Genomic DNA, 22,539 nt, shown 5'->3' with positions numbered 1-22,539 from the left:
AAATGGTACTTTATCAAACGTCTTTCGAAAGTCCATATACATAACATCAACCGCAATACTCTCAGCAACCCTCTCCATTATTTCATCAAAGAAATCAATAAAGTTAGTCAGACACGATATGCCTTTGTCAAATCTGCACTTACTTTCATTTATTAGCCCATACTTTTCCCAAGTGCCAATTCATTTTGTCCTGGATTATTGTTTCTAAAAGTTTTCCCATCACTGACGTTAGGCTGACTGGCCTGTAATTGTCGGGTTTAGCCCTCTCTCTGTGTAATATTTGCAATCCTTCACTTATTTGGCACCACCCCCATATCTAAGCAGGATTGGAAGATTGTGGTCAGAGCCTCCACAATTTCCACCCTTACTTCCCTCTAACCGAAGATGCATTCTATCGAGACCGGGTGACTTTTCTACTTTGAAGACTGCCAATCCTTTAAGTGCCTCCTCTTTATCTATTTTTATCCCATCCAGTATCACTTTTACCTCCTCCTTTACCGCTACATTGGCAGCATCCTCTTTTCTAGTGAAGACAGATGTAAAGCACTCATTTAGTACCTCAACCATGCGCTCAGCCTCCACAAGAAGATCTCCTTTTTGGTCCCAAATCAGCCCACCCTTCCTTCAACTATCCTTTTACTCTTCATATCTTTATAAAGTAGTGCTTCCTGACATCAGTCCTAATTTGACTTTTATTAGTCTGTACCTACATCCCGCTGTCCTGCAGTCAGGGTTCAAATTGAAATAATGTTCAGGGTTAATCTTTTCTATTGCACTTTGTATATACACACCTCTATAAGGACCCCTCTCATTCGTCTCCTTCCAAGAATGAATTTTTTTTTAAACCTTTCCTCAAAGTTCAGTTTTCTAACACGAGAGATCAGTCTTGTGATCATTTGCCGAATACCGGGCTCGGCCAGAAGTGAATGCAGTCTCGAAGATACGGCCTGACTGGAGCATTATACAGATACAGCACGACAATCTCCAGACTGAAATACTACTGATTTGTAAATGTAGCTTAGCATTTTCTCAATTACTGCTCAGTAATGACTGAAGTGTTCCACCATTACTCCCAGATTGTTTTTGGACTCACTCTTCCCATCTTTTTGGCCTCGTTCCTAGCTTGTTCAACAACATTCACCAAGTATGTTCTCCATTTAAAATCCCACTTCTGACATTCAGTCCTTGATATAGAAGGAACTATTTTAAACGGCACAGACATGATGGGTTAAATGGGTTCCTTCTGTGTCGTAAATTTCTATGATTCTATGATCTGTTTCTTCCAATTAGCAAGACCACGCGCTAACATGTAATGCATATCATCTGTTTTAATCCTGTACTCTTGCAAATTACCTGCAAGTCCTCAATCAGATTCCACACAACTCTCACTAGTTTATCATCACTGCTGCTTCCGAATCCAAGTCATTTGTATAAATCAGAAGCAATGAACGCTACATCACCAATTCCTGGGGCAGCCAACTCAAGAAGTCAGGCAAAGTGTAGCTGCTCTCACCTGTGAGAAGCTGAGGTTCCTGGAAGACAGCGGAACAAACTCTGCAAGTCCATTGGTTCAGGTCCACCGCAGAGGCTACACTACTGTCTTTATCTCTGACTGGAAGAAAAGCAAAATAAGCCATGATATTCAAAATATCAGACTTTTAAATTTCAGGGGGTGGGGGATGGGGGGCACAAATTCCCTTGGTCACCATGTGTGGAATGGACCGTCAGGTAGGATAACAGGCAAAAACCTAGACCCATTTTAGAAATGGCTACAATGGGGGAACTCGAGTTTCTACCTGCATGGATAAGCTAGGGTGCATCAAATGGCCTTCCTCGTCCAGATCTATCCTGATGCGAGTTTGTAAAAAGTTTCCCCTGAATGGTCGTTTTAGCGCTATTGTTAACATGTTCCTTTATACATTCACTGCACGCAGCATACAAGAAAACCCTTATCCCCGAGGAAAGCTTGGAGCAAAGGACCCTCTCACACGTGGGCCTTGATAACGCTGCTTACATCATCCTTTGCCAACACCACAACCAGCTACGGGAGGGTGCTAGAGTTAAAATTCAGGCTCTTCCCTCTCTTCCTCGAGTCCGAGCAAGAGTACAGGAGCAGTATGAGGAGATGGAGCTTTCCAAAGCAGGAGTGAAAGGGCCACTTGGCAATCTCCACTGTGACACAGTTAATGTTAGCGTAAGGGATGATGGGCGCAAGGCCACATGCAATGATTCCAGGGTACAGTGCGCTTAGTAAAGAAATGATGTCTGAAGCAAAACACTGCTACGGCTCTTGTCAAAAAGTCAATGAGTACAAACAACAACAACTTGCATTTATATAGCCCTTTTACACGTGGTAAAAAGTCCCATGGCGCTTCACATGAGCGTTCTCAAACAAAATTTCATAAGGACTATTAGGTCAAGTGATCAAAAGCTTGGTCAAAGAGGTATGTTTAAAGGAGCGTCTTAAAGGAGAGAGGTGTAGAGAGAGCGGAGAGGTTTACAGAGCTTGCAGACCCAGGCAGCTGAAGGCACGGCCACCAATGGTGGTGCGATGAAAATCGGGAGATGTGCAAGAGGCCAGAATTGGAGGAGCGCAGAGCTCGGAGGGTTATCGGTCTGGAGGAGATTGCAGAGAGAGCAGGGCAAGGCCATGAAGGGATTTCAAAACAAGGATGAGAATTTTAAAATTGAGGGTTTGCTGGACCAGGAACCAATGTAGATCAGTAATCACAGGGGTGATAGGTGAACAGGACATGGCACGAGTTGACACTCACAGAGGATGCAGCGTTGGCTGATTCCCATTATATTTCCATGTGCATCTGATTGAATAACCAGAGGATGTTAACATCACAAGCTCCTTCCATGGGCTCGTCCCTCCCTATCTCTGTAATCTTCTCCAGCCCTACAACCCTCTGAGATCCCTGTGCTCCTCTAATTCTGGCCCTGATTTTAATCGCCCCCTCATTGGTGGCCGCGTCTTCAGCTGCCTAGGCGCTAAGCTCGGTATTCCCTCCCTAAACCTCTCCGCTTCTCTCTCCTCCTTTCAGACTCACCTTAAACCCTACCTCTTTGACCAAGCTTTGGTCACCTGCACGAATATCGCATGTGGCTCGGTTTCAAATTTAGTTTGCTAATCGCTCCTGTGAATCGCCTTGGGACATTGTACAACTTTAAGGGGGCTATATAAACAGATGCTGTTGTTGTTCCAGTGGTCTAGCTCATGAAATGTAGAAATCTCTCACCGCTGGCTGGAACTGCATTCGGGTTCATTCAATCTTTTATAAGGTGGCAAGATTGAGGCACAACACATGGAAAGAAAAGCAGTAGCTTGTCTACAGATAAAGAGGCAACAGTTTCCAACGAGCCCACGTAACGAGGTCTTGATCAGGGACAGTGACTTTCTGTATACGGAACAATCTGTTTTAAAATGGGAAACAGGGCACAGCAGCTGATTTGCGTCATATGTTGGTTGCTAGGCGCTTTTATGGTAGGGAATTTTTTTTTTTCTTTAAAAGTCTGGGTGGGACGGTGTTGCAGTACCTCTTGGAACTGAATTCAGTGCAAACTGGTGGCCTGACAGATGCCAAGGAGAGTCATCAAGGACATGAACTTGGGCAGTCTCACTCCAGCTCCCAATGGGTGTGGGCAGACAGCACTACACTACCCCTGATTTGTCAGACATGAAAGAACTAGGCAGGCTCATTCAGAGATGGCTAGTGTGCGAAATGGAAATCGGACACTGATACTCTAGAGGTTTCTCCTCTGAGGTTGGGCCGGAGTCATAATGCTTCCTGGAGTTAATGGAGTTTTACCCTATATTTAACTGAACTAGACCTGACCTCAGAGTGCTTGGTGCTGACACTGGGTACCTAACGTTAGATTTTTTTAAATATAATTGATGGTCAGGAAAAGAACAGCTGGCCCATCAAGCCTGCCCCACATTCATGTCGGCCGGAGAATCATAACTAAACACCACTCCCCTCTCATTCCCACCCCTCCTCTCATTCCCTTCCCTCCTCTCACCATCCCCTTCCCATCCCAATCCCCTCTTCATTCCCCACCCCCTCCACATCCTCATCCCGTCCCCTAACCTCATCATCTCATCCCCTCCCCTTCGCATTTCTTCATCCCAATCCTCAGCCATTTAATCTCCTGAAAGAGCCAGGGCCAATAAGGGACAAAATACTCTGACCCCCTCAGGTGATCAATACCAGTCCAGATCATCTCATGGACCATGTGCTAGCTACAAAGTCTAATACCCTGTTCCATACTCTAGCAAGCACGTCCCCCACAACATGAGCACCTGCTCTCGGAAGCTTTCACAGCCTGTGACCCCTTTAGCAGAGCGGCACTGCAGTGAAAGGTTACAGCATAGCTCACCTGGAGTCAGGGCCAGAGACACGGTGGTGTTGTTGCCCTTGTCACATAAAGATGTTACAGACTGGATCTTTGGCAGCAGTTTGGCTTCTTCAATTTCACACTGCCTCTCATCTAGGGAAAAAAGGGAGAGACTTTCCGTGATATGCATTTCATTCACTCAGAACTGATCACTGTCCCAGACACATCATAGCTGCAATTAAGATAGAATTAAATTATTACAAACCAGATTTATCCATTTCAATACCTAGTCCAAATATAAATTGTGCTGGCACACAACAATATGGATTTCAAACAATGTTCATATACTTCCCTCCCTCCTCCCAGCCACATGGGTGTAGGCCCATACAAACCGAGAGGTCCCAGGTATGACCCCTGCTTTGCACTTAGCCAGGCAATCTGAATTGGGGCATTGCAATTAGCCTCACACCCACTGAGCTAGAGGGGTAAAAAAAATAAAGAGAGAGAAGATAGATTATGAGAGTAAACAAGCAACAAATATAAAGACATTAAGAGCGTCTACAGGTATATAAAAAGGAAGAGAGTGGCTAAAGTAAACGTTGATCCCTTAGAGGATGAGACTCGGGAATTAATAATGGGAAACAAGGAAATGCCAGAGACTTTGAGCAAATATTTTGTATCAGTCTTCACGGTAGAAGACACTAAAAGCATCCTAATAATAATAAACTATAGGGAGTGGGGAACTTAAAACAATCACTATTACTAGAGAAAAAGTACTCAGTAAAATAATGGGACTAAAGGCGGACAAGTCCCCTGGACATGATGGCTTGCATCTTAGGGTCTTAAAAAAAGTGGCTGCAGAGATAGTGGATGCATTGGTTGTAATCTACCAAAATTCCCTGGATTCTGGAGAGGTCCTAGAGGACTGGAAAACCGCAAATGTAACGCCTCTATTTAATAAAGAAGGGAGACAGAAAGCAGGAAACTATAGACCGGTTAGCCTAACATCTGTCATTGGGAAAATGCTGGAGTCCATTATTAAGGAAGCAGTAGCAGGACATTTGGAAAAGCATAATACAATCAAGCAGAGTCAGCATGGTTTTATGAAAGAGAAATCATATTTGACAAATTTGCTAGAGCTCTTTGAGGATGTAACGAGCAGGGTGAATAAAGGGGAGCCAGTGCATATGGTGTATTTGGATTTCCAGAAGGCATTCGATAAGGTGTCACATAAAAGGTATTGCACAAAATAAGAGGGTTGGGGGTAATATATTAGCATGGATAGAGAATTGGCTAATTAACAAAAAACAGTGAGTCGGGATAAATGGGTCATTTTCAGGTTGGTAAATTGTAACTAACAGGATGCCACAGGGATCAGTGCATGGGCTTCAACTATTTACAATCTATATTCATGACTTGGATGGAGGGACCGAGTGTAATGTAGTCAAATTTGCTGATGATACAAAAATAGGTGGGAAAGCAAGTTGTGAAGACGACACAAAGAACCTGCAAAGGGATATAGATAGGTTAAGTGAGTGGGCAAAAATTTGGCAGATGGAGTATAATGTGGGAAAATATGAGGTTATTCACTTTGGTAGGAAGAATAAAAAGGCAAATTATTATTTAAATAGAGAGAGACTACAAAATGCTGCAGTACAGAGGGATCTGGGGGTCCTTGTACATGAAACACAAAAAGTAATTAGGAAGGCAAATGGAATGTTGGTCTTTATTGCAAGGGTGATGGGAGTATAAAAGTAGGGAAGTCTTGCTACAATTGTATATCATCATCGTCATCATAGGCAATTCCTCGAAATTGAGGAAGACTTGCTTCCACTGTAAAAGTGGGTTCTCAGGTGACTGTACAGTCCAATATGGGAATTACAGACTCTGTCACAGATGGGACAGACAGTGGTTGAAGGAAAGGGAGGGTGGGGAGACTGGTTTGCCGCACGCTCCTTCCGCTGTCTGCACTTGCTTTCTGCATGCTCTCGTCGACGAGACTCAAGGTGCTCAGTGCCCTCCCGGATGCTCTTCCTTCACTTCGGGCGGTCTTCCCCTGTGGCTGAAGAACTCCTCCAAGAGTCACAGTGCGGATTCCATCCACTACAGGGTACAAAGGACATGATCTTCACTGCCCGACAACTGCAAGAGAAATGCAGCGAACAGCACCAACCCCTGTACATGGCCTTCTTTGATCTCACAAAGGCTTTTGACACTGTTAACCGCGAAGGACTATGGAGTGTCCTCCACCATTTTCGCTGCCCCCAAAAGTTTGTCGCCATCCTCCGCCTGCTCTACAACAACATGCAAGCCATGATCCTGACCAATGGATCTACCACAGACCCAATCCATGTCCTGGGTCAAGCAGGGCTGCGTCATCGCGCCAACCCTCTTCTCGATCTTCCTCGCTGCAATGCTCCATCTCACGCTCAACAAGCTCCCCGCTGGAGTGGAACTAAATTATAGAACCAGTGGGAACCTTTTTAACCTTAGTCACCTCCAGGCTAGATCCAAGATCGTCCCATCCTCTGTCATCGACCTACAGTACATGGACGACGCATATTCAGAGGCTGAACTCCAAACCATCATCAACATCTTCAACGAGGCGTACGAAAGCATGGGTCTTACACTAAATATCCATAAGACAAAGGTCCTCCACCAACCTGACCCCGTCACACAGCACTGGCCCCCGGTCATCAAAATCCACGGCACGGCCTTGGATAATGTGGACCACTTTCCATACCTTGGGAGCCTACTATCAGCAAGGGCAGACATCGACGAGGTCCAACACCGCCCCCAGTGCGCCAGCACAGCCTCTGGAATAGTGTTCGAAGACCAGGCCCTTGAATCTGGCACCAAGCTTATGGTCTACAGGGCTGTAGTGATACCCACCCTCCTGTACAACTGTACAGGGCGTTGGTGAGACCACATCTGGAGTACTGCGTACAGTTTTGGTCTCCTTATTTAAGGAGGGATATACATGCATTGGAGGCAGTTCAGTGAAGATTCACTAGGTTTAGTTCCCGAGATGAAGAAAGGCTGAGCAGGTTGGGCCTAAACTCATTGGAGTTTAGAAGAATGAAAGGTGATCTTATTGAAACGTATAAGATTCTGAGGGAGCTTGACAGAGTAGATGAAGAGAGGATGTTTCCACTTGTGGGGAATCTAGAACTAGGGGGCATAGTTTCAGAGTAAGGGGTCGCACATTTAAAACAGAGATGAGGAGGAATTCCTTCTCTCAGAGCATCGTGAATCTATGGAATTCTCTACCCCAGAGAGCTGTGGAAGCTGGGTCATTGAATATATTTAAGGTGGAGATTGACAGATTTTTGAACAATAGGGGAGTAAAGGGTTATGGAGAGCTCCTATTTCTTATGTTCTTATTTATGCAAGTACAATACGGGTCAGTGTTTCTGCTCTTGATTGCTACTGAGCGGCCACTAGACAGGTAAGATGGCATCTCCTATATGGCTCAGAGACATGGACCATGTACAGTAGTCAGCTCAAGTCGCTGGAGAAATACCACCAACGATGACTCCACAAGATCCTTCAAATCCCCTGGGAGGACAGACACACCAACGTTAGCATCCTCAACCAGGTCAACATCCCCACTTGATCAGCTCCGCTGGGCAGGCCACATTGTTCGCATGCCAGACACGAGACTCCCAAAGCAAGCACTCTACTTGGAACTCCTTCACGGCAATCGAGCCAAAGATGGGCAGAGGAAACGTTAGAAGGACACCCTCAAAGCCTCCCTGATAAAGTGCAACATTCCCACTGAGACCTGGGAGTCCCTGGCCAAAGACCGCCCTAAGTGGAAGAAGTGCATCCGGGAGGGCGCTGAGCACCTCGAGTCTCATCGCCGAGACCGTGCAGAAACCAAATGCAGACAGCGGAAGGAGTGTGCGGCAAACCAGTCCCACCCACCCTTCCCTTCAATGACTATCTGTCCCACCTGTGGCAGGGACTGTGGTTCTCATTCAGTCACCTAAGGACTCATTTTTAGAGTGGAAGCAAGTCTTCCTCGATTCCGAGGGACTGCCTATGATGCTATGATGATGATGAAGATAGCATAGTGGTTATATTACTAGATTTGTAATCTAGAGGCCTGGACTAATGATCCGGAGACGGGAGTTCCCACAGCAGCTGGGAAATTTAAATTCAGCTAATTAAATAAATCTGAAACAAAAGGCTAGTATCGGTAATGGTGACCCTGAAACTACCGAATTGTCATTAAAAACCCATCTGGTTCACTAATGTCCTTTAGGGAAGGAAATCTGCCGTCCTTACCTGGTCTGGCCTATATGTGACTCCAGACCCACAGCAATGTGGTTGCCCTCTGAAATGGCCCAGCGAGCCACTGAGTTGTATCAAAGAGGGCAATAATTGCTGGCATTGTCAGCGACGCCCACATCCCGTGAATGAATTTTTTTTTTAAACTACAGGGATTTGCAAGCATGTGGATATCCAAATATGGGACCAAGTAGCCTGCTAACACTCCCTTCTGGCTCACATACGAAGTGTGGCTACTTGGTAGCAGAGGGATACTGATACCCAAGAAACCCAGACCCCAGCATGATCCTGCGGAGTGGATCATACCACATCGAATTTTACAGCACAGAAACAGGTCAGATAGCCGTAGCCGTGTAATTCTAACCTGGAAACAGGCCGCTCGGCCCAGCCAGTCCGTGCTAGTATTGATCCCATGTGCCCTCCCCATTCCGATATCCCTGTGTTTCTCTTTCCTTCAGCCACCTGTTCTTAAAGGTTGACACGGTCTTTTTTTTCTCCACAAGGAACTCGGTCTAATCCCACTCTCCTGTTCACTCTCCATATTGTTTAATATCTATCTTTTACAAGCAATTATATAATTGCTTTTTAAAAAGAACTTAAGGACTTTGCTTCAACAGATTGTGGCAGAGAATTCAAGATATCAATCATCCTGTGTAAAGAAACTTTTTCTAAACCTTCAATTTAATTTTTCCTGTGATTATCTGAAATTTGTGACCTCTCATTAACATCTCACCGATCAAAGGAAATAATCTATCCCTAATTATAACCCATCAGATCACCTCTTAACTTTCTCAGCCCATGTGAAAAAAGTCCTAACTTCAAGTCTTTCTTCAGAACAGGAACCCCTCAATCCTGGTCCGTTTATCCTTCGATGTTGAAGAAGTCATCCGGAATATCATGGATGGTTTAGCATCACACTTTCTTATCTTGATCAAGTCGCTCCCAATTATGGATGTCCATTTTGCACTGTTTGAGACACTTTAAAGCTGTCTTTATATCTCTTGACGACTACCACAAAATCGCTTCCCAGTTATCGACGAGCCATAAAAGATGTTCTTCGACATTCGTACCACATGACCTCACCATTGCAGCTGTGCCTTCATGATCAGAGCATCTATGCTTGGCATGTCAGCTTCTTTACAACTTTCGGTTACATAACTGTAACATCCCTCATCCCTGGTAACATCCTTGTGAATCTTCGCTGCATCTATTCAATTGTTCTTTTATATCCTTTCTATTATGTGGTCTGCAAAGGTTACACAATACTGACTGCAACCTAACTAAAGTCTTGTAGAAGTTCAACAATAATTCCTCGTTTCTGTATTCTATCCCCCTGCTCCAGCTACAAAACCATGTACCTTTTTTAATTGCTTTATCTATCAGAGTTGGCACGTTTTAATGTATCTGCACACCAAGGTCCATTTGCTCTTTGGGTAACACTCTCGCCTCTGAGTCAGAAGGCTGTGGGTTCAAGTTCTGTTCTGGACATTTGAGCACAGAAATCTAGGCTGACATTCCAGTGCAGTGCTGAGGGAGTGCGGCACTGTTGGGGGTTGCGTCTTTTGGATGAGACGTTAAACCGAGGCCCCATCTGCTCCCTCAGGTGAATGTAAAAAAATCCCCTGGCACTATTTCAGAGAAGAGCAGGGTGTCCTGGCCAATATTTATCCCTCAATCAATATCACTAAAACAGATTATCTGTTCATTATCACATTGGTGTTTGTGGGAGCTTGCTGTGTGCAAATTGGCTGCTGCGTTTCCTACACAACAGTGACTATACTCCGAAAAAGTATTTCACTGGTTGTAAAGCGCTTTGGTACGTCCGGTGGTTGTGAAAAATACTATACAAATGCAAGTCTTTCTTTTATTAAAATCTTACCATTTGAGGGATAAGGAGAAGGGAGCACTCGGAAGAACACGTACCAATCCCACCCGTGAATCACCCCAACAAGTTCAGGCCACCACATTATTGTTCCTTACCCTTCACCGCATTCACGGTTTGCTTGAGCATTGATTTATCCATTTTCTTTGCATAAAACACAGCATACCAGACTCGAAGCTCGGTACCAGGCTGGATATCCTGTGAGGGAGAAGAAAAGTGGCCTGAAAAATATAAACAATTCAAAAAGCTCCCAGCGTAATTATTTTTCCTCTTTTACCAAGTCACTCTCATGTGGTTATTCTCTTGCGCCATTATTTAAAAAAAAAATAAATGACAGAAAGTACACATTGAAGTCTCATTTATCAGAATTCTGAAGTAGGGAGTAAGAATTCCTCTAGTCAAATGAGTTGGTTGCGATTTCCTCTGATTGCATAATCCTGGTGCGTCACAGTCCAGCTCCAATAGTTTCGGGTTCAGGAAACAAACTGGCAAAATCACCGCCAGTTGAGGATGCAGCTAATACCCAGCCAGTAATGACGTGAAGGATGACATGGTTTAAAAAAAAAGAACTAGAAAATTCTAGGAATACACAGCCCATCAACGTGAGCTCGCTAAGTCCCCACATCACCCATCGCTCCTGCTACCAGCAAAGCCAGAGATGTCACGATTTCCTCTCCGCAAAAGGATCATTCCTCAAACCCTCTCTATCTCGAACCAACAGGGGTTCTAACTCTCTCACTCTTCCTGTAAGGCGCTCCTTAAAGCCTACCTATTTGACCAAGCTTGTGATCACATGCCCTAATATCTCCTTACAAGAACATAAGAAATAAAACATTCAATTAGATCATGGCTGATCTGATCATGGACTCAGCTCCACTTCCCCGCCCGCTCCCCATAACCCCTTCTCCCCTTATCGTTTAAGAAACTGTCTATTTCTGTCTGAAATTTATTCAATGTCCCAGCTTCCACAGCTCTCTGAGGCAGCGAATTCCACAGATTTACAACCATCAGAAGAAATTTCTCCTTATCTCGGTTTTAAATGGGCGGCCCCTTATTCTAAGATTGTGCCCTCTAGTTCTAGTCTCCCCCATCAATCGAAACATCCTCTCTGCATCCACCTTGTCAAGCCCCCTCATAATCTTATAAGTTTCGATAAGATCATAACATAAACATGAGAAACATAAGAATGAGGAACAGGAGTAGGCCATCTAGCCCCTCGAGCCTACTCCGCCATTCAACAAGATCATGGCTGATCTGGCCGTGGACTCAGCTCCAATTACCCGCCCGCTCCCCGTAACCCTTAATTCCCTTATTGGTTAAAAATCTATCGATCTGTGACTTGAATACATTCAATGAGCTAGCCTCAACTGCTTTCTTGGGCAGAGAATTCTACAGATTCACAACCCTCTGGGAGAAGAAATTCCTTCTCAACTCGGTTTTAAATTGGCACCCCGTATTTTGAGGCTGTGCCCCCTAGTTCTAGTCTCCCCGACCAGTGGAAACAACCTCTCCGCCTCTATCTTGTCTATCCCTTTCATTATTTTAAATGTTTCTATAAGATCACCCCTCATCCTTCTGAACTCCAATGAGTAAAGACCCAGTCTACTCAATCTATCATCATAAGGTAACCCCCTCATCTCTGGAATCAGCCTAGTGAATCGTCTCTGTACCCCCTCCAAAGCCAGTATATCCTTCCTTAAGTAAGGTGACCAAAACTGCACGCAGTACTCCAGGTGCAGCCTCACCAATACCCTATACAGTTGCAGCAGGACATCCCTGCTTTAGTACTCCATCCCTCTCGCAATGAAGGCCAACATTCCATTCGCCTTCCTGATTACCTGCTGCACCTGCAAACTAACTTTTTGGGATTCATGCACAAGGACTCCCAGCATGTTGTAATTTCTCCCCATTCAAATAATATTCCCTTTTACTGTTTTTTTTCCCCAAGGTGGATGACCTCACACTTTCTGACATTGTATTCCATCTGCCAAACCTTAGCCCATTCGCTTAACCTATCCAAATCTCTTTGCAGCCTCTCTGTGTCCTCTACACAACCCGCTTTACCACTAATCTTTGTGTCATCTGCAAATTTTGTTACACTACACTCTGTCCCCTCTTCCAGGTCATCTATGTATATTGTAAACAGTTGTGGACCCAGCACCGATCCCTGTGGCACACCACTAACCACTGATTTCCAACCCGAAAAGGACCCATTTATCCCGACTCTCTGCTTTATGTTCGCCAGCCAATTCGCTATCCATGCTAATACATTTCCTCTGACTCTGCGTACCTCTATCTTCTGCAGTAACCTTTTGTGTGGCACCTTATTGAATGCCTTTTGGAAATCTAAATACACCACATCCATCGGTACACCTCTATCCACCATGCTCGTTATATCCTCAAAGAATTCCAGTAAATTAGTTAGACATGATTTCCCCTTCATGAATCCATGCTGCGTCTGCTTGATTGCACTATTCCTATCTAGATGTCCCGCTATTTCTTCCTTAATGATAGTTTCAAGCATTTTCCCCACTACAGATGTTAAACTAACCGGCCTACAGTTACCTGCCTTTTGTCTACCCCCTTTTTTAAACAGAGGCGTTACATTAGCTGCTTTCCAATCCGCTGGTACCTCCCCAGAGTCCAGAGAATTTTGGTAAATTATGACGAATGCATCTGCTATAACTTCCGCCATCTCTTTTAATACCCTGGGATGCATTTCATCAGGACCAGGGGACTTGTCTACCTTGAGTCCCATTAGCCTGTCCAACACTACCCACCGAGTGATCATGATTGTCTCAAGGTCCTCCCTTCCCACATTCCTGTGACCAGCAATTTTTGGCATGGTTTTTGTGTCTTCCACTGTGAAGACCGAAGCAAAATAATTGTTTAAAGTCTCAGCCATTTCCACATTTCCCATTATTAAATCCCCCTTCTCATCTTCTAAGGGACCAACATTTACTTTAGTCACTCTTTTCCGTTTTATATATCTGTAAAAGCTTTTACTATCCGTTTTTATGTTTTGCACAAGATCACCTCTCATTCTTCTGAATTCCAATGAGTAGAGGTCCAACCTACTCAATCTTTCCTCATAAGTCAACCCCCTCATCCCCGGAATCAACCGAGTGAACCTTCTCTGAACTTCCTCCAAAGCAAGTGTATCCTTTCTTAAATATGGAAACCAAAACTGCACGCAGTATTCCAGGTGTAGCCTCACTAATACCTTTTTATATAGCTGTGATAAGACTTCCCTGATTTTATACTCCATCCCGTTTACAATAAAGGCCAAGATACCATTTTGCGTTTCATGCACAAGTGCCCCCAGGTCCCGCTGGGCTCGGTGTCTAACTGGGTCCTATTATGCTCCTGTGAAGTGCCTTGGAACGATTTACTACATTAATGTCGCTATATAAATACAAGTTGTTGTAGGTGTTGACAAATGTTTGTGAATAAAATAAAGCTAGTTCATGGGATTCTACAGGCTCAGAAACAGGTCATTCGGCCCATCAAGTCTGCACCAGTGTTTTTTTTCAACAATCTCAACCATTGTTGAACTATGTTCTATCCTTACACCCTTTAATATTGCTCTTTTGAGCATTTATTTAATTCTCTTAAAAGAATTTATGTACCCTCCTTCAACGAGTTTGTGGCAGAGTACTTGACATTCTAAATATCCTCCATATAACGATAATTTTTCCAACCGCTCCTTTAATTCTTAATCAAGTCTTTAATTGGTATATTTTCGATGGCATTTCACCAACCAGTAGAAACAATCTGTCACTATTTACAGTAACAATCACTATTTAGATTATTTCATAATCTTAAAGACCTCCATCATCTCACCCCTTCACCTTCTTATCCCTCGTGTCAAAAACTCCCTAATTTCACAGGTCTCACCGAAACCCCTCATACGAACATATGAAGGGATGGACAGGAAAAGACTGGCTGATCCATCAAGCCTGTCCCAAGCGGCCATGACACAATGAGACATCACGATCCCCCATCCCCCACCAGTGTTCCCCCCCCGTCGATCATGTCATCTCCTGGGAGAAGCAAATAGAAAAGATTTGAAAAGTCTAGGCCAATTCAGCAGGGGAAAATGTGGGAGATTTCTCTCCGAGCCCCTAAGGCAATCAAAGTAATTCAGGAGATCACAGTGATAATAAGCTACATACCCAATATCCCATCTACATCCCGACAACAACTTATATTTATATAGCACCTTTAACATAATAAAATGTCGCAGGGCACTTCACAGAAGCATTATTAAAAAAAATATTGACACCGAGCCATATAGGGCGCTGTTAGGGCAGAAGACCAAAAGCTTGGTTGAAAAGGTTGGTTTTAAGGAGATTCTTAAAGGAGGAAAGAGAGTGGAGAGGCGGAGAGATTTAGGGAAGAAATTCCAGTGCTAAGCACCCTAGGCAGCTGAAGGCACGACCGCCAACAGTGGAACATTTAAAATTGAGGATGTTCAAAAGGAGAGAATAGGCGGACTACAGAGGTCTCGGGGAATTATAGAGCTGGAGGAGATTACAAAGGTAAGGAGGGGCGAGGCCATGGAAGGATTTAAAAACAAGGATGAGAATTTTCAAATCGAGGCATTGCTTAACTGGGAGCCAAAGTAGATCAACAAGCAGAGAGGAGATGGGTGAGCGGGACTGGGTGCAGAATTTTGTATTATCTCAAGTCTCCGGAGGGTAGAACTAGGGAGGCTGGCAAGGAATAGTCAAGTCTAGAGGTGATAAAGGTATGAATGAGAAAACCCTAGTAATATCCAAGATGGTATAAAAAGTATGCCTGACCTCACCACGGCCTTTCACTCTCCTTCAATCTTAGCACTGTGTGTATGGCCACTGGGATTATTGACCAACTCTGTACCTGTAAAGTGTTGAAGTAAACATCATGGCTGTGTTGATAGGCTGTGAGATTTTGGTGATGAAAATCTGTTGCCGGTCTCACAAATATCATCCAGTTGCAGTCTTCTTCATTTGTGGTGTCAAAGCAAACAACAGGCCCATCCTTCTGGAAAACCTTGCACATAAAATAGACTGGGAGATTACCACAGGTACAACTCTCAAAATATCACTTACACAGCAACGATTACATTACAGAGCTCCTGACCTCGGCTGTGTCAGTCAGCGAAGGGTTGGAGCGCAAAGAGGCAGAAGGCAAATATTTGCTCATTGGAGGGCGAGGAGAAAAGGAATTGCTAAAATAATTACAATTATCTCCTGCCTGCTTTTACATGCCTCTTCGTCGTGACAATTTAATCCTGACAAAACCGTTAATGTTACATATGCTGTATTAACCAACGTGTCAAACCAGCAAATTCTAAGATGGCCGACTGACTTTCAAGATGGCCACCTGGGTAATTGTTCACTTCCTGGTTTTCTATTAAAGAAATTTCAAGAAATTTTATTTTTCTCCCAGTAAGTTTCCTTCTTCATTTCCAGTGTAATTTCCACACCTCTTTGTTTTGCTGCAGGTACGGAGCAAATTGAATTGCCATCATCGATCTGCTTTTGAAGCGCTTTGGGAAACGTTTCACTACGTTAAAGGCACTATATAAATATAAGTTGTTGTTGTTGTCATTTTAGGAAGAAATGGCAAGCTTATGAAAACCTGGTTTGTTCCCATTTCAGGGTCAGAGAGCACAAGGGTTTCTGAATATTCCAACAATAAATGTACTATACTGAACCATTTCGTAATCAGATAAAATAAAGTCTAGGGTAGACTAGTTCGAAGAGCAAACAAAGGTCTTAGAGCACGAGAAGGTTAAGGGGAGACCTAATAGAGGTATTCAGAATGATTCTGATCGAGCAAGTAGAGAGAAACTGCTTCCTCTGGCAAGTGGGTTGGTAAACAGCGGTCATAGATTTAAAATAATTGACAAGAACTAGGGGGGAAATTCTGAGAATTCTTTTCACAGAGGGTTGTTAAGGTCTGGTACACTCTAGCTGAAAAGGGCGGTGGAATCAGATTCAATAGGAACTTAATTGGACATGTGCTCGAAGAGGACTAATTTGCAGGGTTGTGGGGAAAATGCTGGGGTGTGGGACTAAATTGGACCGCTTTTTCAAAGAACCGGCACAGGCACGAGGGGCCGAATGGCCTCTTTCTGCGCTATGAGTCTATGATTCCAAGCTGCTCGCCTACCCAGGAATCTTGAATGTGACCGGAAGAGCTTAGCGATTAAGAATGAATAAACATTTAAGTATAATGTCACTCCTATGGCATTGCTTACAGTAATTTGGAGGGTATGCTTTTTTGACAATGACATGAGCACGATACAATTTGAGACACAAAGTATGATTCTGTTGCTATGGTGGGGTTGCAGTTAACATTCGCCTGCCCTCTTAAGGCCACGAGCTTGAATTGATGGAAATAGACGTATCACAAGGTCAATGAGAGGCCAATTGCTTCTATGTAGATTGATAAATTCCCAACACCAAGAAAAACCAGCAGGAAATTAATGGTTTCTTTCTCTTCTTCGTGCTGCTGTTCGGTCAGCAGGCGGTGGAAGTTGGGGAGTCCGTAAAAGGATAAATATTTAAATTGTGGGATGTGGGGAGAGCAGGAAACAAGCAGGAAGGGTGGGTGTACAGAGGGTGCGATGGCTGCACCACAAGCTGGTCGGATGTGTGTTCATTCCCATAATACCCCCCACAGTGAGATTTTAGTTTAACCTTGGAGATCAGCAGGAATTGGAACGGTACCAAAGTACCCTTCTCCCGCTCCCAATGGGAGATCGGAAAAGCCAACTTTGGAGGGTATGCTTTTTTGACAATGACATGAGCACGATATAATTTGAGACACAAAGTATGATTCTGTTGCTATGGTGGGGTGCTTTCTCCCCTACCACCCCATCACAAGCACCGTGTAACTAGGAGTCAAAAATAAATCAGCTCCTGCATTGTGTTTTCTTACTGATTTTTCTTCGCTTTATCCTTTTCCCTTCCCTTTTAAAGAGATGAGCTCTTTGCTGGGTACAGTCTCACGGGGTCAACATGCCAGTTAATACCTCACCTATCTGCGAGAACTGGCAAGTTATTCAACCACAGGGGACATTGTGGCCAAACCCAATCCAACCTTCACCGGATGTCCACATGCATGGTCAGCAGCAGAAGTTGCTGAATAGCAATCAGGAGCAGGAGCAGGAACAGGAACAGGAACAGGAACGCCTAGCTGGTTTTTCCCCTTTCTAGCCTAGAAGCAGGGGAGTTCTCCCCGGTGTTCAGGCCAATATTTATCCCTCAACAAACATCACTAAAAACAAAAATCAGATTATCTGGTCATTATCTCATTGCTCTTTGTGGGGCCTTGCTGAGTGCAAATTGGCTGCCGCGTGTCCTACACAACAACAGTGTCTACGTTGCAAAAGTCCTTCATTTATTGTAAAGCGCTTTGGAACATTCTGAGCTGAGGTCATAAAATGCAAGTTCTTTCTTTCTAGGAGGCTTGAGGGCAGTTTTGGCCAAGTTTAGCGGACATATCGCAGAACGGGAATTAAACCTAGGAGCAAATTGGTCTGCTTGGCTCAACTACCCACTGGATAAACTCATTGAGCCATTGGTGGAGAAGACTAACGACTACAAGCTCAGCCTACCTTCAGGGAAAACATAGCTTCTTTTTCCAATTCAGAAACTCTTTTGGCTTCAAATGGTCCAAATTGCGTGCGTTTTACCAGGGGAGACAATGCAAAGACCCCTTCACTTCCATCTTCCAGCTGCCTGATCTCCAAACTGGATGGCAGTGAGGACCTAGACATTATAAAAAGTACAGCATTTGTCTTCACACCATTGACTAGAATATATCTTGATAAAAATGTTTGTTTTTCAGTATACATTAAATTGGGATGCATCCAAGTACACTGAGGGAAGTGAAAGAAGAAATCGCAGAGATACTGGCCATAATCTTCGAATCCTGCTTCGAAATGGAGCTGGTGCCAGAGGACTGGAGAATGGCAAATGTTACACCCTTGTTCAAAAAAAGGTGTAAAGATAAATTCTACAACTACAAGCATGTCAAGTTTAACGTCGGTTGTGGAGAAGCTTTTAGAAACAATAATCAGGAATAAAATTAACAGTAACTTGGATAAGTATGAATTAATTAAGCACGGATTTGTTAAAGGCCATTCGTGTTTAACCAACTTGATTGAGTTTTTTGATGAGGTAACAGAGGGTTGATGAGGGCAATGAGGTTGATGTGGTGTACATGGATTTCCAAAAGGCATTTAACAAAGTGCCACATAATAGGCTTGGCAACAAAGTTGAAGCCCATGAAATAAAAGGGACAGTGGCAGCATGGATACGGGATTGGCTCAGTGACAGGAAACAGAGAGTAGGGGTGAACGGTTGTTTTTCAGACTGGAGGAAGGTATACAGTGGTGTTCCCCAGGGGTCGGTACTGGGACCACTGCTTTTCTTGATATGTATTAATACCTTGGATGTGGGTGTACAGGGCACAATTTCAAAATTTGCAGATGACACAAAACTTGGAAGTATAGCGAACAGTGAGGAGGATAGGGATAGACTTCAGGAAGACAGACTGGTGGAATGGGCGGATACATGGCAGCTGAAATTTAACGCAGAAAAGTATGAAGTGATACATTTTAGTAGAAAGAATGAGGAGAGGAAATATAAACCAAAGGGTACAATTCTAAAGCAGGTGCATGATAGGAGTACATGTGCACAAATTGTTGAAGGTGGCAGAGCAGGTTGAGAAAGCAGTTAAAAAGGCTTACGGGATCCTGGGCTTCATAAATAGAGGCATAGGGCCCAAGTTTCCGTCCTCTGGGAAAACGGCGCATCTCCATAAAGTGCACCGACTTGCTGGAAGAAAAAGGGCACCGAAAACTTACCTGAAAACAGTGCTGGGACCTCTGCACATGCGCGCTAGAATGTGCGCGCATGTGCAGTAGCTCCAGGCCCCTGAGGCTGCGTGGGAGGGGCCCGACCCTAGCCCTGGCCGAATGGGCTCCCCGGGCGAAGATCGGGACTTGAACCTCCCTCCCGTTCAGCTCCCTCCCCCACCTCCCTCCCTCCCGTTCAGCCTTCCCCCCTCCCTCTTCTCTCCCCCCTTGCCCCCCTCCATGTCGTTGGCAGGGTCCGCCCACCCAGCATCTCGCTGGGGGCGGGCCCCGCCCAAAGTGTCAGCAGCGACGGCCTGGCCCGACCAGCCTCTCCCCTCCCTCCCATTCAGCCTTCCGCCCCCCCCCCACCCCCCACCTCTTCTTCCCCCACCCCCCCCTCTCCCCCTTGCCCCCCCTCCATGTCGTTGGCGGGGTCCGCCCGGCATCTCGCTGGGGGCGGGCCCTGCCCAAAGTGTCGGCCGGACCCGGCCCGTTCAGCCTCTCCCCCGTCCTCTCTCTCTCTCTCTCTCTCTCTCCCTCCCTCCCCCTCCTCCCTCCCCCTCCTCTTCTCCCTCCCGCTCCTCCTCTCTCTCTCTCTCTCTCTCTCCCTCTCCCTCTCTCCTCCTCCCTCCCCTCCTCCTCTCCATGCCTCGCACCCTCTCCTCTCCCTTCCCCTTCCCCTTCCTCTCCCCCCCTCCCTCCCCCCTCGCTGTCAGAAACACACAGACAGAGACAGAGAGAGACAGACACTTGGCAGGGGGAGGGGGGGCGGAGGCCCATCCCAGCAGGCTGTTGGAGGGCTCCCGGTGCTGCAGTAGATGAGTAGAAATAATTAATTTATTTATTTATTGATTGATTTTTTATTATTTTTTTTATATCTTTTTTTGGATGATTTATTTGTTGATTTATTGATTTATCATTTATTATTGATGATGGCTCTTTATCTGTAAAAGTGAAGTGTTTAATGTTTGTAAACTTCCCTCCCCTGCCCCCAGCCCCGCCAATCTCTCGTTCCCTACGCCTGATTTATAAGTGTAGGCAAGGTTTTCTGAACATACAAAAATCTACACTTACTCCATTCTAAGTTAGTTTGGAGTAAGTTTTCACTGCCTAAACTTGAAAAACAGGCATAGGTGGCTGGACACGCCCCCTTTTGGAAAAAAAATCTGTTCCATAATGAAACTATTCTATCTGACTAGAATTGGAGCAAACTAAATGCTGAGAATTGCAATTTCTAAGATGCTCCATTCTAAACTAGTTGCTCCAAAAAAATAGGAGTAACTCAGGCCGAAACTTGAACCCACAGTGTGGCAATTATGATGAACCTATATAAAACACTGGTTCGGCCCCAACTGGAGTATTGTGTCCAATTCTGGACACTGCACTTTAGGAAGGATGTGAAGGCCTTAGAGAGGATGCAGAAAAGATGTACAAGAATGGTTCCAGGGATGAAAAACTTCAGTTGCGTGGATAGACTGCAGAAGCTGGGGGTTGTTCTCCGAGCAGAGAAGATTGAGAGGTGATCTGATCGAGGTGTTCAAAATCATGAGGGGTCTGGGCAGAGTAGAGAGAGAGAGAAACTGTTCCCATTGGCAGAAGGGTCGAGAACCAGAGGACACAGATTTACGGTGATTGGCAAAAGAACCAAAGGCCACAAGAAAAAACTTTTTTACGCAGTGAGCGTTTAGGATCTGGAATGCAATGCCTGAAAGGATGGTGGAGGCAGACTCAATCATGGCTTCCAAAAGGGAATTGGATATGTATCTTAAAGAAAACAATTTGCCGGGCTACGGGGAAAAGACGGGGCGGGGCGGGGCGGGGGAAATGGGACAAACTGAGGTACTTTAACCTACATATCGATTGGTCAAATCAAATCGCATAGGGTAGCCTGGAGGAGGAATTCATAGAATGCATACAGGATTTTTCTTAGAACAGTATGTTACAGAACCTACAAGGGAGCAAGCTATCTTAGATCTGGTCCTGTGTAATGAGACAGGAATAATAAAAGATCCTCTCGGAATGAGTGATCACAGTATGGTTGAATTTGTAATACAGATAGAAACATAGAAACATAGAAAATAGGTGCAGGAGTAGGCCATTCGGCCCTTCTAGCCTGCACCGCCATTCAATGAGTTCATGGCTGAACATTCAACTTCAGTACCCCATTCCTGCTTTCTCGCCATACCCCTTGATCCCCCTAGTAGTAAGGACCTCATCTAACTCCCTTTTGAGGGTGAGGAAGTAGTGTCTCAAACGAGCGTACTATGTTTAAACAAAGGGGACTACAGTGGGATGAGGGCAGAGTTGGCTAAAGTAGACTGGGAACACAGACTAAACGGTGGCACAATTGAGGAACAGTGGAGGACTTTTAAGGAGCTCTTTCATAGTGCTCAACAAAAATATATTCCAGTGAAAAAGAAGGGCGGTAAGAGAAGGGATAACCAGCCGTGGATAACCAAGGAAATAAAGGAGAGTATCAAATTAAAAACCAATGCGTATAAGGTGGTCTAGGTTAGTGGGAAACTAGAAGATTGGGAAAATTTTAAACGACAGCAAAGAATGACTAAGAAAGCAATAAAGAAAGGAAAGATAGATTACGAAAGTAAACTTCCGCAAAACATAAAAACAGATAGTAAAAGCTTTTACAGATATATAAAACGGAAAAGAGTGACTAAAGTAAATGTTGGTCCCTTAGAAGATGAGAAGGGGGATTTAATAATGGGAAATGTGGAAATGGCCGAGATCTTAAACAAATATTTTGCTTCGATCTTCACAGTGGAAGACACAAAAACCATGCCAAAAATTGCTGGTCACGGGAATGTGGGAAGGGAGGACCTTGAGATAATCACTATCACTAGGGGGGTAGTGCTGGACAGGCTAATGGGACTCAAGGTAGACAAGTCCCCTGGTCCTGATGAAATGCATCCCAGGGTATTAAAAGAGATGGCGGAAGTTATAGCAGATGCATTCATTAAATTCTCTGGACTCTGGGGAGACACCAGCGGATTGGAAAGCAGTTAAAAAAGGGGGCAGACAAAAGGCAGGTAACTATAGGCCGGTTAGTTTAACATCTATAGTGGGAAAAATGCTTGAAGCTATCATTAAGGAAGAAATAGCGGGACATCTAGATAGGAATAGTGCAATCAAGCAACATGGATTCATGAAGGGGAAA

At 44.6% G+C, this 22,539-nt stretch overlaps 1 protein-coding gene across 4 annotated transcripts in view; it reads right to left on the bottom strand.

Annotated features, from left to right (window-relative positions):
* Window positions 1-22,539, bottom strand: part of prdm15 (PR domain containing 15) — a 134,337-nt gene that overhangs the window by 81,958 nt on the left and 29,840 nt on the right. For 3 of the 4 annotated variants that reach the window (XM_070893197.1, XM_070893198.1, XM_070893199.1), the window contains exons 4-8: window positions 18,123-18,276; window positions 15,395-15,547; window positions 10,612-10,711; window positions 4,381-4,491; window positions 1,514-1,612 (exon numbers count right to left, since the gene is read on the bottom strand). In XM_070893197.1, the coding sequence (XP_070749298.1) occupies window positions 1,514-1,612; window positions 4,381-4,491; window positions 10,612-10,711; window positions 15,395-15,547; window positions 18,123-18,276 (617 nt within the window). The remainder of the gene's footprint in view (window positions 1-1,513; window positions 1,613-4,380; window positions 4,492-10,611; window positions 10,712-15,394; window positions 15,548-18,122; window positions 18,277-22,539) is intronic. The other variant, XM_070893200.1, reaches the window with a different exon arrangement.

Source organism: Pristiophorus japonicus, chromosome 11 (genome assembly GCF_044704955.1).
Source record: "Pristiophorus japonicus isolate sPriJap1 chromosome 11, sPriJap1.hap1, whole genome shotgun sequence".
NCBI lineage: Eukaryota > Metazoa > Chordata > Chondrichthyes > Pristiophoridae > Pristiophorus > Pristiophorus japonicus.
The sequence above is the reverse complement of the archived record's forward strand: the minus strand, read 5'-3'. Positions and strand labels throughout refer to the sequence as shown.